The sequence below is a fragment of the Thalassophryne amazonica genome, chromosome 9, assembly GCF_902500255.1.
Source record: "Thalassophryne amazonica chromosome 9, fThaAma1.1, whole genome shotgun sequence".
NCBI classification, from domain to species: Eukaryota; Metazoa; Chordata; class Actinopteri; order Batrachoidiformes; family Batrachoididae; genus Thalassophryne; species Thalassophryne amazonica.
The window spans coordinates 4,319,541-4,334,683 of NC_047111.1; the positions used below are offsets into that span (position 1 = coordinate 4,319,541).

The 15,143-nt window shown below is 41.2% G+C and overlaps 1 protein-coding gene across 1 annotated transcript in view; it reads right to left on the bottom strand.

The window, feature by feature from the left end:
* ncor1 (nuclear receptor corepressor 1) overlaps positions 1-15,143 on the bottom strand; it is a 206,486-nt gene that overhangs the window by 25,701 nt on the left and 165,642 nt on the right. Inside the window, 11 exon segments of the mRNA XM_034177498.1 lie at positions 27-176; positions 584-784; positions 1,174-1,401; positions 4,898-5,216; positions 5,353-5,544; positions 5,546-5,604; positions 5,686-5,769; positions 5,860-5,985; positions 8,926-9,094; positions 9,403-9,488; positions 11,372-11,486. Of these exon segments, the coding sequence (XP_034033389.1) occupies positions 27-176; positions 584-784; positions 1,174-1,401; positions 4,898-5,216; positions 5,353-5,544; positions 5,546-5,604; positions 5,686-5,769; positions 5,860-5,985; positions 8,926-9,094; positions 9,403-9,488; positions 11,372-11,486 (1,729 nt within the window).

The window sequence follows — 15,143 nt, forward strand, 5'->3', positions numbered from 1 at the left end:
AGGGAAGGGTAAGGGGGGGTCCTCACCTGGCGATATGGAGGCTGGGTTGAAAGCCCTAGGAGGGAAAGGGGGCTGAGCTCCAGGGAGGTAGGCGATGCGTTCCAAAGTGGGAGTACCTGTTCCCCCAGGGTGAGGCAACAGGATAGTTGGAGGCATCTGGGCTAGATCAATAATCCCTTTTACAGACAGAAGCAAATAGCCAGCGGTGAACAACAAGAACCGATCCATCAATTTCTGAATGTATGAACACCGTATACACTTAGCTGGAACCCATCACCATCATCTGTTTGTGCTCCCAATTCAAGATTGACAAGTAAGCAGCAGTGCTGCAAAGACAGTGCAACAGTGGTCAACTTGTAAAAGACAACCACCCAACAAATAGAGATTTGGATGACCATACCATATTAGAAACTGATCAGGAATCAAATCACTTAGAGAGCAAATCAGCAAATTTGTGTGGGTCATTTGCTTCTGGGAGTCTGGAAAAGGTAGCCACTACTTCACAAGCACACAGCAACTTCTGCCCACGACCTCTTCCTGCTGGTGGTTGCAGGTAAGAGGGTCAGCTGGTAGAGGGACATACCCCGGGCTCCGGGTGGGTAAGGGATTGCAACTGGTTGTTCCCGTGGCGACAAGCATCTGGCCACATCAGGCCGTGGGAATGGCATTTGCTGGGAAGTGATGTAATCATTGAGGATGGTCTGCCGTGTGTTCTCCATGGTGTAAAGCTGGTAGGTGTTGTGGTAGCCTGTTGGAGAGGGCTGTCTGGGAAACATGTAAGCTGCTAAATAGGATGAGAGGAAAAAACAAGCAAAAACAGGAGGCTTAGTTTTGCCGATTGTCACCACTAATGTCAACAGCTGCAGAAGATTCTGAACAGGCAGTGTGTGTATGATTTAAAAGGCCCGAGTTGCTACTGACAAATTACTAAAGAGCCTAGAACAGGGGTGCTCAAGTTCGGTCCTCGAGAGCTACCTTGTCTCCCTGCTCCAACACACCTGAATCCAATGAAAGACTCGTTAGCAGACTTTTAATGAGCCTTTCATTGGATTCAGGTGTGTTGGAGCAGGGAGACAAATAAGAGTGTCAGGAAGGTGGCTCTCGAAGGACCGAACTTGAGCACCCCTGGCCTAGAATATCAACACTGTTTGGGACTAGTTTTAACCACTGTACCAGGATCCAGAACTCTGTGAAAGGCCAGGGCAGGGTCCAGATGTGGAGGCAGGTGAGCTCGGTACACTTCCCCGGGGACAACAGGCCGGTGGTGAGGTTCGAACGGGCTGTGAGAGGCTACAGGGTCGCCACCAGACACCGGAGACTTGGCTGAGATGCTGTCCCTCTGAGTGGGAGTCACGGCACTCTTTCTTTCAAGTGGAGCAGACTTTGCAGAGCTCATGCCACCTTCATTGGTGATAAATAATAGTTGCAATTAATGTACAATAATAGTAATAATCATAAAAATTTAATCCAAGGCAAACAATAGTTTTACAGAAAAACCACACATATTACATCAAAGACCCCAATCTGGAATATTAGAATCAACAATGAACTTATACCATCACAAAATAAAAGAAAATGACATAAACCCAGACACCATCCCAAGATGCCATCTTATTGTACCTCAAATATTTACCAATTGTAAGAAACAGAGAACAGGTCTGTAGTCAGAATCAACAGAACTAGATTGTCTTAACCTCAGCAGCCAATCGCAATGTTTATAGCAACAGAAAAGACATGAACATGACCTGACGGTGACATGACCCCCCCTTTTTTTTTTTTTTGCTTTTGAGGGGTTTTCCCCAAGCACCTTATTTTGTTCAGTCTTAGATTTTATTCAAGTTATCCAATAACAAGCACGCATTTTTGACACTAAACGTTTTGATAAACATTCAGCAACAAACAGGGTGAGTTAAGGCAGAGCGGGTTCAAGCAGCTACAAAGTTAAAGATGTGCTGTGTAGGGCTGCAGCTACCGATTATTTTAGTAATCAAGTATTCTGGCGATTAATCGAGCAATCGGATAAAAATTACTTTTGAGTTTTTAAACAACATCAACAGTCCAGGTCTCTCCCTAAGCAATGGCACAATGTCGCTGCACCATCAAGCAGACTGTCAAATTTATTGTATCCCTTTCTGTTTTCCTGGGTAATTAATTAGTTTACCTGGGTAATTAATTATTTTTCCCCACATCTTTAAAAGTCTTTCCTGGCATCAGGAGCTCAGCTGTGTCCCCTGACACCGGACCGTAAGTGCAGGCAGTCGGTGTAATCCTCAGTCAGGCTGCACGTGAATGTGAGCATAGCCTGTGAAAAACGGCTCTGGAGTGCAGCTTTTCCACAAAAGCCACACTGATAAATCCACTCTGCACCCTGTCGATGAAAACCAGACCTGAAGTGCATGTAGAGGGCTGAGTCTATTCGCCTTTTGCAGGTTTTTTCACCTACAACAAATGTAGAGGTCTGTATTTTTATCGTAGGTACACTTCAACTGTGAGAAGAATCTAAAAAAAAAAAAAAAAAATCCAGAAAATCACATTGTATGATTTTTAAATAATTAATTTGTATTTTATTGCATGAAATAAGTATTTGATCCACTAGAAAAATAGACCTTAATATTTGGAACAGAAACATTTGTTTGCAGTTACAGAGGTCAGACGTTTCCTGAGGTAATTGTCTAGTGGTTAAGGTGTTGGGCTTGAGACCAAAAGATCCTTAGTTCAAATCCCCGCCTGACTGGAAAATTACTAAGGGCCCTTGGGCAAGGTCCTTAATCCCCGATTGCTCCCGGTGTGCAGTGAGCACCTTGTATGACAGCACCCTGACACTGGGGTGAATGTGAGGCATAATTGTAAAGTGCTTTGAGCGTCTGATGCAGATGGAAAAGCGCTATATAAATGCAGTCCATTCTTGACCAGAGATTCTTCTGGAGGATAAACAATGGGCATTTTATCCTTGAGAGGCTGATAAGACTGCCGTGTTTGTGGTTGAGCAGTGAAAAACACTTTTCCAGCTTCACATGAACAAATCAGATCCCAATTATGAAAATTCCCCGGCCTCTGAAATCTTCACCTTCTCCTGCAAGGCGCGCACTTGCTCCGAGATGTTATCCAACTTGCATTTGAGTTCAAGGGTTAACGCAGTCTGAGAATGCATCGCCTTGCCTAACTCATTAATCATGGCGGACAAGCGAGGGGTCACGGTTTTGGCGGCAGCCGTCTTGCCAATCTTCCGGTAGGTCAGGGCAGCACGTAAGCCAATAGGTACCAGCCCTCCTACTATGAAACCAAATATGAATAAATCCTTGACGTCCTCCACAGAGAAAGGCACAAACCATGCGACCCGCCACGTCCCCCAGGCGTCGAGAACACAGCCCGCACTGTAAGTTCCATCCGGGCACGCAGGGTCCCCCGGCCCCGATCTTCTTGTAGAAAAAATGGTGTCAATAGCGTTCAGAGACCAGATGATCAATTCCATGATTAATCCAATATAGTTTGAAGAATTCACAGTCTGGTGAATTAGGGACTTTGAAGGTTGGAGCAGAGATAGCGGAGAGAGTAGGAGATGCGACCGCCCTCGCCGGAGTCCCAAGCACTTACTGAGGGAAGGAGATTGTTTGCCAAAATCTCACGATACCTGACCCCATCCACCCTCTCTTCAATACGGTGCAGTCGCCCTGTCACCTTTGCAAAAAAAGCACCTCCAAAAATGATGTTTCCACCCCCATGCTTCACGGTTGGGATGGTTTTCTTGGGGTTGTTCTCATCCTCTAAACATGGCAAGTGGAGTTGATTCCAAAAAGTTCTATTTTGGTGTCATCTGACCACATGACCTTCTTCAATGCCTCCTCTGGATCATCCAGATGGTTACTAGTGAACTTCAAATGGGCCTGGACATGTGCTGGTTTGAGCAGGGGGGAACTTGCTGCCCTGCAGGATTTTAAACCATGCCAGCATCATGTGTTACTAATGTAATCTTTATGACTGTGGTCCCAGCTCTCTTCAGGTCACTGACCAAGTCCTCCTGTGTAGTTCTGAGCTTTCTCAGCATCATCCTTACCCCACAAAGCTCTTGTATGGAACCCCAGACCGATGGAGAGTGATGGTCATCTTGTGTTTCTTCCACTTTCTAATAAATAATCATAACAGTTGTTGTCTTCTCACCAAGCTGCTTGCCTGTTGTCCTGTAGTCCATCCCAGTCTTGTGCAGGTCTACAGTTTTGTCCCTGGTGTCCTTAGACAGCTCTTTGGTCTTGGCTATGGTGGACAGGTTGGAGTGTGATTGATTGAGTGTGTGAACAGGTGTCTTTTATACAGGTAACAAGTTCAAACAGGTGCAATTAATACAGGTAAAGAGTGCAGAATAAGAGGGCTTCTTAAAGAAAAATTAACAGGTCTGTGAGAGCCAGAATTCTTGCTGGTTGGTAGGTGATCAAATACTTACTTATTTCATGCAATAAAATGCAAATTAATTATTTAAAAAAAAAAAATCATACAATGTGATTTTCTGGATTTTTTTTTTTTTTTTTTTTGGATTCTATGTCTCACAGTTGAAGTGTACCTACAATAACAATTACAGACCTCTACATTCTTTGTAGGTGGGAAAACCTGCAAAATCGACAGTGGATCAAATACTTATTTCCCCACTGTTTATGTATAGTTTCATTGACAGCTGTAGGTTTTTCTTTGTCTATTGAACAGGGAACTAAAACTGTGAAATAAAATGCTTTGTGATCATTTCTCAGCAGTTCTCTTCTTCCTCTAATGATCTGCAAAACTAAGACCATGAACTTGTATGTCCATGTTGCTATAAACAAGACATCACCAACCAGCAATTCTGTTAGAAAAGTAATTGAACGGCAGAGAAGGCAGGATGCAGATTATTAATAAAATGAAAGTATACCATCTGCACGTGCCAGCATGGGAGATCCTCTGGACATTGGATTGGTGCTGTAGTTAACAGGAGTCCTGCGAGCACTGGAATCTTCATACATGCCTGGGCTAAGCTGGGATTTGCCAGCCTCCTGGTGTGTGGATCGAAGGACTGAAGTGGTTGAGTTAACTACAGAGGCATGGCGCGCTCGCTCTGCTACTGCTTTGCTCTCTTCGTACTTTGCTCGCTCCATGACCTCTAGCTGGGGTAGGGTGTGCAGAAGCTTAGTGGGACTGGTGATTAAAGACTTGACATTGTGCTTGATTGCAGGTTGGTTCTGAGGGTGGATCTAGTAAGTGGAGGGCAGTTACATGCAATGATTAATTATTCCCAAATATTAACACCACTGGATAGGATTATTATGTATACATGTTACTGACTATAGACAGGTTCTGATTTGAAGAAAATAAAATCAGACATCCTACCTGAGACATGGAGGACTCCATAACCCTCCGGTCTGACATTTCAGGAGTCTTGCAGCATTCTTGTCCAGACTGGTCTTGACGGGGGATTTCATGAATAGAGCGTCCCATCTCTTTGATAGTATTCACTCCCTCATATGGTTTGCCTTTGCCTATACCCCCTTCAAAGGAGCGGATCGGTGGGCTTTCTCGTTTTGATTTGTTTTCCATATTTCAAGGTATCCTCATAGCTCTCTGCAGAGGTTCTAGGTGTTCCTGAAGACAATCATCAAGCTTTTCTAAAGGAACTCGTTCCATGCAATTATTGAGTTACTCACAGAAATATGTGGTCTTTACCTTGCATGATAGATCCAGTGATCAGTGGTCTTTCCTTAGAATCTCCATGAAGCCCTTCTCTGGGCAAAGCTCTACAAATCAAACCTATGAAAACATGCAGGAAGACTCACTCTTCTGATACAGAACAAATGAACAATGACACATAATGATTACTCATGAACACACGTGCAGTACCCTCAAAAAGGAGCCCCTTCCCTGCCAGGGTGCCCCCTGCCCATGGATCCTTCATTATGTCATAAGTGCGTTTCAGCTCATGGCCTGCTCTGGGGCTGCGGGTGTTTTCCCTGGGGTTCTTTATAGCTGTGGAAAAACACACACAAATAGTCAGTCAGTGTGTTTGTTTGGTAATAACTCATAAATAAATGAATAAGAATTATTGAATGTATCTGTGCACTGGAATGAGCCCCCAATCTCCCACCCCACCCCCACCAAGCATCTGCCAACTTCATCTTTCTTTATTGAAAGTTGCTTAAATTTTATGTAAAAAGCAAATGTTTTCACAAGGTTTTTCTGGTCACCTCTGCATCTTACCTGTGATAACATCACTGGTGTGTGTTGGTCTTCCCAGAGTTCTGTAAATCTACCAAGTGTGTCATGGTTAGCCTCTGCCCTGCCTCTCTCTCCTTCCCTTTTTTACCCTGTGTGTAGTTCTGAGTTTTTTTTTCCCAGATGGTGCACTCTGAACTGATTCTCACCTGCTGCGCATCACCGCTGATCGGGAGGAGCGGGTTATATAATCCCAGGCTGGTACTTCAGTTTTGCTGGATTCTTGGTTGGTTTTCCTGCCCTGAGGCCAGACTCTGCTGACGATCCTGGAGTCTTCCAGATACCAATGATCCAGAGATCCATGATCTGAGGACCGAGCCTGATTCCTCTCTGTGACCTTAACAACATCTTCCTGCTGCGCCTAAGATGTCAGAACTTCCCGCAGCTACACTCAAGGTACCTGGCCAACTCTCTTATTCCTGTATTAGAGCGAACTGTCTTTCCTGGTGTTCCAGATGCTTCCTGAGTGGCTCCCATGCTACTCTGGCCCCTGGTTCCTGGCTACCTGCACAGCTACGTCACTTTGGAACTCCTCAGCTCAGAGTGCGACTCTGCTACACACCAGATACGTTCTTCCGTATCTTAGTGGCTTATCCGTATCTTATCTTAGAACAGCCACCTGTTCTAAGAACTGCATGAACTCTGATATCAAACAATTAAGAACCCAGCTGTATCAAGTCCTGCTTAATTGAAACTCCATCACAACACGCAGCACTTGATCTCTGGAGACAATTTATGAACTTTGGACAATTCCTGAACAGTAAACCTTATTTCCTAAGAAGAGAACATTATTTCCAGAACTGTGGACAGAAGGTCGTACTCTACATCGTCCTCGTCTGTGGACTTGCTATAAAACTAAATTACAGCTAGTGGCTAAGCTATATCTGGCTATGTTACTATAGAAACAGAAGCTATGAAGTCAAATGTTTTCATTTTCTATCTAAAGTTCACCCTGCTAGCTAGGTTACGGATTGCTACTATAGGCAGGCAAATTCCATCCTCTACATGCTTTCTAATGGAACCCCAAATTTAGATACTATCTCTGGATATCTATTAAGAACCCTTTGAACTGAAGAACCAATATGTCATATAGAAACCCTTGTTTAACCAATCTACTAGTACGTTTGTGGTGTCTAGTGGAAAAACCTTGGTCGTTATCACAGATTCGACCAATTCTGACTAGTTGCAAGGTGTAAACACCTTATGTTGCTTTACTAGGTATGTTACTACTCATAAGGAAAGTTTCCAATATGAAAGTCAAATCATCCCTTTTATTATTATTTATTTATTTATTTATCAAAAACCACTGTTCTAAACTGTCCATCTATAATTCTCAACTCTATATCCAAGTATGAACATTTAATATTGCTTTCTGTAGTGTTTTTAAAGGTCTAATTCTGATGGGTAAATGTTTTTCATTCTCAAAATTAGGGTTATTTAACGTAAGTAGGTCATCAATGTAACAGAAGGTATTACTAAAGGTTTTTGCTGACTGGTTATTTGTTTTAAGTTTATCTTTCATAAATTTATATTCATAATAAAACGGAAAAGATTAGCTAAAAGTGGAACACAATCTGTTCCCATAGGTATCCCTATTGTTTGTTTGAAAATTCTGTTACTAACCTCTGTATAGATATTGTCTACAAGGAATTCTACGAGGTCTGTCCATAAAGTATAAGTCCTTTTTATTTTTTTCAAAAACTATATGGATTTCATTCATATGTTTGAACCCTCGTGTGCATGCATGAGTTTTTCCATGCCTGTCGGTGACGTCATTCACTGTGAGCACGCCTTGTGGGAGGTGTGGTCCAGCCCCCTCGTTGGAATTCCTTTGTTTGAGAAGTTGCTGAGAGACTGGCGCTTTGTTTGATCAAAATTTTTTCAAAACCTGTGAGGCACATCAAGGGGACACGGTTCGAAAAATTCAGCTAGTTTTCGGTGAAAATTTTAACGGCTGATGAGAGATTTTGAAGTGATTCTGTCGCTTTAAGGACTTCCCACAGAGCGGGACGTCGCGCAGCGCTCCCAGGCGCCGTCGTCAGCCTGTTTCAAGCTGAAAACCTCCACATTTCAGGCTCTATTGATCCAGGACGTCGTGAGAGAACAGAGAAGTTTCAGAAGAAGTCAGTTTCAGCATTTTATCCTGATATTCCACTGTTAAAGGAGATTTTTTTTAATGAAAGACGTGCGGGCGGATTCGCACGTCGGCTTGCAGCCGGCGCAGCGCAACGCGACAGGAAAAACACCTCCGTTGGAAGCCTTAAGGACAAGTTGGAACATGCCCAACTGTTAAACAATTTCTCAGATACTCACTCCACTGAAAGCCATCAAAAGCTGCCTGGATTTTACAAATGGTTATCAACACGGAGGTGTTTTTCCTGTGGCGGCGCATCGCTGATATTTATTTAATATCAGTAGTTGTCACATTTAAATGACGTCAATTTGACGCGCCAGCACCGCAGCAGAAGAGATGTGCACAAGATGGAAGAGATCTGGCACAACCTAGCACTAAACGGGTGAGTTATGTGTAATGAAATCAGACATTTTATTGAAATATATGGAAGGGTGGGTGTTCCGATGAATGTAATATTGGCTATGCGCTTGTGTATCCCGCCCCCTTTTCAGGTAGAATGTTACATGTACCACCCTGGGTGTTGAGACACGCTGATACGGACTGTCAATCACTGCACTCACCATCATAAGAAAGGATGTGTCCACTCTTGCCTTCATAGATGACGTGCCCTTTAGCCAGCTGTTCTCCTCTGGCCTTGTCGGAGCTGTTCAGGTCGTCTGTGGCCAGTTTTGTGATGGTACATTTCAGTAGATCAGCAGCAATGCTAGACTGTGGCAGGGCAGGGGTGCCCTGTTTGAGAAAACAGCAAGAACATATTTTAGCACAAAGCAATCACCATAAAAGCATAGGCAAACCTTTGCCAGGGTCAGTCTGAAGACCATGTAAGTTTGCAATGCTATGGTTTCACCTCATACTGAAATACTGAGGTACATACAGGAAAAAAAACAAAAAACAAAACACAGGCCATTCCAAACCACCACTCTTCCTCACAAAATACAACAAACACATAACCACATGCTGGCTTTGCAATGTGTCCCAAACTGCCACCCCCAAAACAAACAGCAAACAACAACAAAAACAGTCCATCCATTTGCTACCTGAGTGATTGATCCTCTGAAAGCCAAACCTTCGCCCACCTTTGCTGGGTTGCCTCTGCCATCCTGCATGGAAGGAACGGCAGCTCCTGGAAAGAGATACACAAAGATCGAAGGAGAGTTCGGAGAAACAAATGCACAGACTGCAAACTCAGCATAAAAACAGGAAACACAATGTGACCTGTTGACCTCTTAAAATAGGTCAAGGTTAGCCATAATCAACAAGTTAAGTTTTAAAAACAGTGAAAGTCATTTTTATTCAGCCAATTAAACAGAGAGGAACTCAACCCTTTTATTTTTGTTATTCATGTAAATTTTAGTTCAAATGTTTAGTCCATCCTCTCGTCCGTTGTTTTTCTAGTCCTAATTTTGGTGCTAGATTGGCTGTTGTGTGTACATACCTATAGGTATACAGCTGCTATTTACATTAATTAAGATCTTATTGTCTTCTTTATAATTTGCAGTGTAAACTATATATAATTATACATTTGCTATTTACATTAATTATTAACATCCTATTTTATTGTGTACAATTTGTACATGTTCAATCAAGCCCCTCTATTTTGTCACGTGATAGTTTCACAAGGATCACAATGGAAATAAGCGTTTATGCTTTATTGTGTATCAGTGTATCATTGTATGTTTATATTGATGTTGCAGAATAAACTCAATCAATCAATCATGAACAATATTTTATTTACATTTTAACGGTGTCTGCAGGAGGGCGTCCATGTACGCATAAAGCCGGAATGTACCTTTGATTGTGCGTGATGCGCATGCACGCCCACATCTGTGAGATGTCTTGTAAATGACTCCAGTGGTGTTATCAGGTTACAAAAACAGTGTTTTCAGTTTTAGAAGTGTTTATTTCTTGCTAGGTTTTACAGAATATATGAGAAACATGTTATATTTAAACAAAAAACACATGAGCAGATTCCGCCATGTTGCATTAGCAGCCAGAGAGAGACCAGCCAGTGATGTTACGGTGCCTCTCTACTCTGATTGGCTGTCACCCTGTCCTTAGGAAACATAATGTGATCTTTTAACCTCTTAAAATAGGTCAAGGTTATCCATCTTTGAACTTGTCCAAGGTCTGTGTCCCAGAATGTTCCCTATGAATTTGAAGACTCTGGCCAAAGACGAAACTAACGAAAGGAACGAAAGGACATGATTTTCTCTCTCTCTCTCTTTGTACAGGTTCATGGTTGAATGGGATATAAGGATTTTCTCAAATAGAAGGCAGATGGGAAACTCAAGCCTAGATTTAACCTGTTTAGATTTATTATATATTAATGATGTTTTGAAGCATAAATTATTTATAGATTATGCAAATATGAAACAAATTAATGTCAATTCATACTTAAGGATAATTTGTTTCTTGAATGTCAGATGTTCACCACTGAAAACATTTCTGCATAATTTGTGTGAACAGGCATGCAGTAAGGTAACGTGATATATGTTCAATTGTACAATCAACCGGGCGTTTCGTGATAAATTAAGTACTGGACACGTCACCATTTTTCTCAGTAACTATATTTCTAAATGTGCAGTTGACATGAAATTTTCACCAGATGTCAGTAACAACCCAAGAATTCCACACATACAAAGAAACCAAACCATAGATGTCCATAAATTATGTTATGAGTAACAGGTGCAAAACAACATGGACACCAGCTGAAATCTATTTTGATACTGTGGCATCACGTAATGTTAAATGATAAAGGTAAGCTTGAATTCAATATATTGCTAAGACAACTGTTTAACTGGTTTAAAGTTTATTAATGAACTGTAGCAGTTTTAAAACTACTACTTTTCAACACCATGTTCAAAAATGTAAAGGAAAAACCTCAGATGCAAGTTACATGTAAGGAAAGAAACTCCGTTATGTGTTCACCAAAGACAGAATGATGCCTACACAATAGAAAAGCATGAAAATAGATGAAAAACTCCTCAGGATGACATATTCTCTCACCAGATTTGTTGGGGTCCTGCTGTCGAGGCAGACCCAGAGATATGGAACCCACAGAGCTCTTTGTCCCCTCGGGCCCATAGACAGCATGAGACGGCAGGTATGTGCCAGGAGTTCCCTGCGAGAGCAGGTTAAAGGAACAATTTCAAAGTCAAATCACTGTGTTGAAGACAACAATGGGAGAAACTCAAAAATGAATGAATCAATCCAAAATATTCCAAGCAAGGACATGGTCTGAGCTCAGCGAGGTGGGTATTGGACCTGTCCTGTCTCTTGGGAGGGTTAAAACAGTTTGATGGGTTATCCTGAGACCGAATCATCATTTTAGAATTACAACTGCAATTTGAAACCGTGATTCTCAAATTCCTAGAGCTATGACTCCACACACAAATTTTGGAGCTGCTTAACATGCAAAAATATGGGATGTTGTTTGTGGGCTGTCTTCTTTCTTGTTTCTGGCTCCATTGAGTTTTTGTGTTTGAAAAGAGAAAGTGGAACATGTATACAGAATACATTTTTTTCTGCTCTTCAAAAGATGTTCACTACACAAAAGTTGTGGTGTGTGTGAAAAGAACGACAACACATGAAGAAAGGTAGCATCACATCTGGAGGCCACTCTCTCATTTCTGACACAATTTTCTCCACATGAGCAAACAAAAATATCTGGAGTTAATTTCCTGTGTTTGAGAATTAGTTTGTCTGATGGTGTTGAGACAGAAATACAAAAAGTGAGAAGCCACTTTGATGAATTACAGGAAAAAAGAGAAGAAAGATGTGTTCAGACTTTGCACTACAGCACCACACACTGTCTTATGGATGACATATAACAGTACCAGAACTATGTAATGCCCAAGCATGTGCACAGTCTGTCAGACAGGAATCCACATTACATTATCATCTCAATGAGATAAAACCCAGACCTAATTCCTACAACAGTCTAGTACGTTGCAGACATGGGGTCAAATACTTTGCATTGTATTTAAATACAAATATTTCGATTTTCAAATTCCAAATACAAATACAAATACTTTATATTTTAAGTATTTCAAATACAAATACTTTCTATGAACTATAAACAACAAATCAACACAAAAACTGATAAACCGTGACAATTTATTGTGAAAATAGCATGACCAAATACTATTGATAAGTAAAAGATTGAATGTTTTATCACAAATTCACTATTATAATATCACAGGCAATAATCAAACTGTCACAATCTAGATTCAACACGGTGTCACAGAGATTACCAAGTTTGAAAAGTATTTGAAAAAGTATTTGGAAATACTTGGGATGAGCGATGTATTTGAAATACAAATACTTTGAATTCAAAATTTAGTGCCTGACTCCGTGGTATAACTCACAAACTCGCAGTTTAAAGCAGATAACCCGTACATTGGAGAGGAAATGGCGTCTCACTAATTTAGAAGATCTTCACTTAGCCTGGAAAAAGAGTCTGTTGCTCTATAAAAAAGCCCTCCGTAAAGCTAGGACATCTTACTACTCATCACTAATTGAAGAAAATAAGAACAACCCCAGGTTTCTTTCAGCACTGTAGCCAGGCTGACAAAGAGTCAGAGCTCTATTGAGCCGAGTATTCCTTTAACTTTAATTAGTAATGACTTCATGACTTTTTTTGCTAATAAAATTTTAACTATTAGAGAAAAAATTACTCATAACCATCCCAAAGACGTATCGTTATCTTTGGCTGCTTTCAGTGATGCCGGTATTTGGTTAGACTCTTTCTCTCCGATTGTTCTGTCTGAGTTATTTTCATTAGTTACTTCATTCAAACCATCAGCATGTCTATTAGACCCCATTCCTACCAGGCTGCTCAAGGAAGCCCTACCATTATTAATGCTTCAATCTTAAATATGATCAATCTATCTTTATTAGTTGGCTATGTACCACAGGCTTTTAAGGTGGCAGTAATTAAACCATTACTTAAAAAGCCATCACCTTGACCCAGCTATCTTAGCTAATTATAGGCCAATCTCCAACCTTCCTTTTCTCTCAAAAATTCTTGAAAGGGTAGTTGTAAAACAGCTAACTGATCACCTGCAGAGGAATGGTCTATTTGAAGAGTTTCAGTCAGGTTTTAGAATTCATCATAGTACAGAAACAGCATTAGTGAAGGTTACAAATGATCTTCTTATGGCCTCAGACAGTGGACTCATCTCTGTGCTTGTTCTGTTAGACCTCAGTGCTGCTTTTGATACTGTTGACCATAAAATTTTATTACAGAGATATAGAGCATGCCATAGGTATTAAAGGCACTGCGCTGCGGTGGTTTGAATCATATTTATCTAATAGATACAATTTGTTCATGTAAATGGGGAATCTTCTTCACAGACTAAGGTTATTATGGAGTTCCACAAGGTTCTGTGCTAGGACCAATTTTATTCACTTTATACATGCTTCCCTTAGGCAGTATTATTAGACGGCATTGCTTAAATTTTCCATTGTTACGCAGATGATACCCAGCTTTATCTATCCATGAAGCCAGAGGACACACACCAATAGCTAAACTGCAGGATTGTCTTACAGACAAAGACATGATGACCTCTAATTTCCTGCTTTTAAACTCAGATAAAACTGAAGTTATTGTACTTGGCCCCACAAATCTTAGAAACATGGTGTCTAACCAGATCCTTACTCTGGATGGCATTACCCTGACCCTAGTAACACTGAGAAATCTTGGAGTCATTTTGATCAGGATATGTCATTCAAAGCGCATATTAAACAATATGTAGGACTGCTTTTTTGCATTTACGCAATATCTCTAAATTAGAAAAGTCTTGTCTCAGAGTGATGCTGAAAAACTAATTCATGCATTTATTTCCTCTAGGCTGGACTATTGTAATTCATTATTATCAGGTTGTCCTAAAAGTTCCCTGAAAAGCCTTCAGTTAATTCAAAATGCTGCAGCTAGAGTACTAACAGGGACTAGAAGGAGAAAGCATATCTCACCCATATTGGCCTCTCTTCATTGGCTTCCTGTTAATTCTAGAATAGAATTTAAAATTCTTCTTCTTACTTATAAGGTTTTGAATAATCAGGTCCCATCTTATCTTAGGGACCTCATAGTACCATATCACCCCAATAGAGCGCTTCGCTCTCAGACTGCAGGCTTACTTGTAGTTCCTAGGGTTTGTAAGAGTAGAATGGGAGGCAGAGCCTTCAGCTTTCAGGCTCCTCTCCTGTGGAACCAGCTCCCAATTCAGATCAGGGAGACAGACACACTCTCTACTTTTAAGATTAGGCTTAAAACTTTCCTTTTTGCTAAAGCTTATAGTTAGGGCTGGATCAGGTGACCCTGAACCATCCCTTAGTTATGCTGCTATAGACTTAGACTGCTGGGGGGTTCTCATGATGCACTGAGTGTTTCTTTCTCTTTTTGCTCTGTATGCACCACTCTGCATTTAATCATTAGTGATTGATCTCTGCTCCCCTCCACAGCATGTCTTTTTCCTGGTTCTCTCCCTCAGCCCCAACCAGTCCCAGCAGAAGACTGCCCCTCCCTGAGCCTGGTTCTGCTGGAGGTTTCTTCCTGTTAAAAGGGAGTTTTTCCTTCCCACTGTCGCCAAGTGCTTGCTCGCAGGGGGTCGTTTTGACCGTTGGGTTTTTTACGTAATTATTGTATGGCCTTGCCTTACAATATAAAGTGCCTTGGGGCAACTGTTTGTTGTGATTTGGCGCTATATAAATAAAATTGATTGATTGATTGAAAATACAAATACTCCAAAAAAATGTATTCAAGTATTTTCAAATGTAT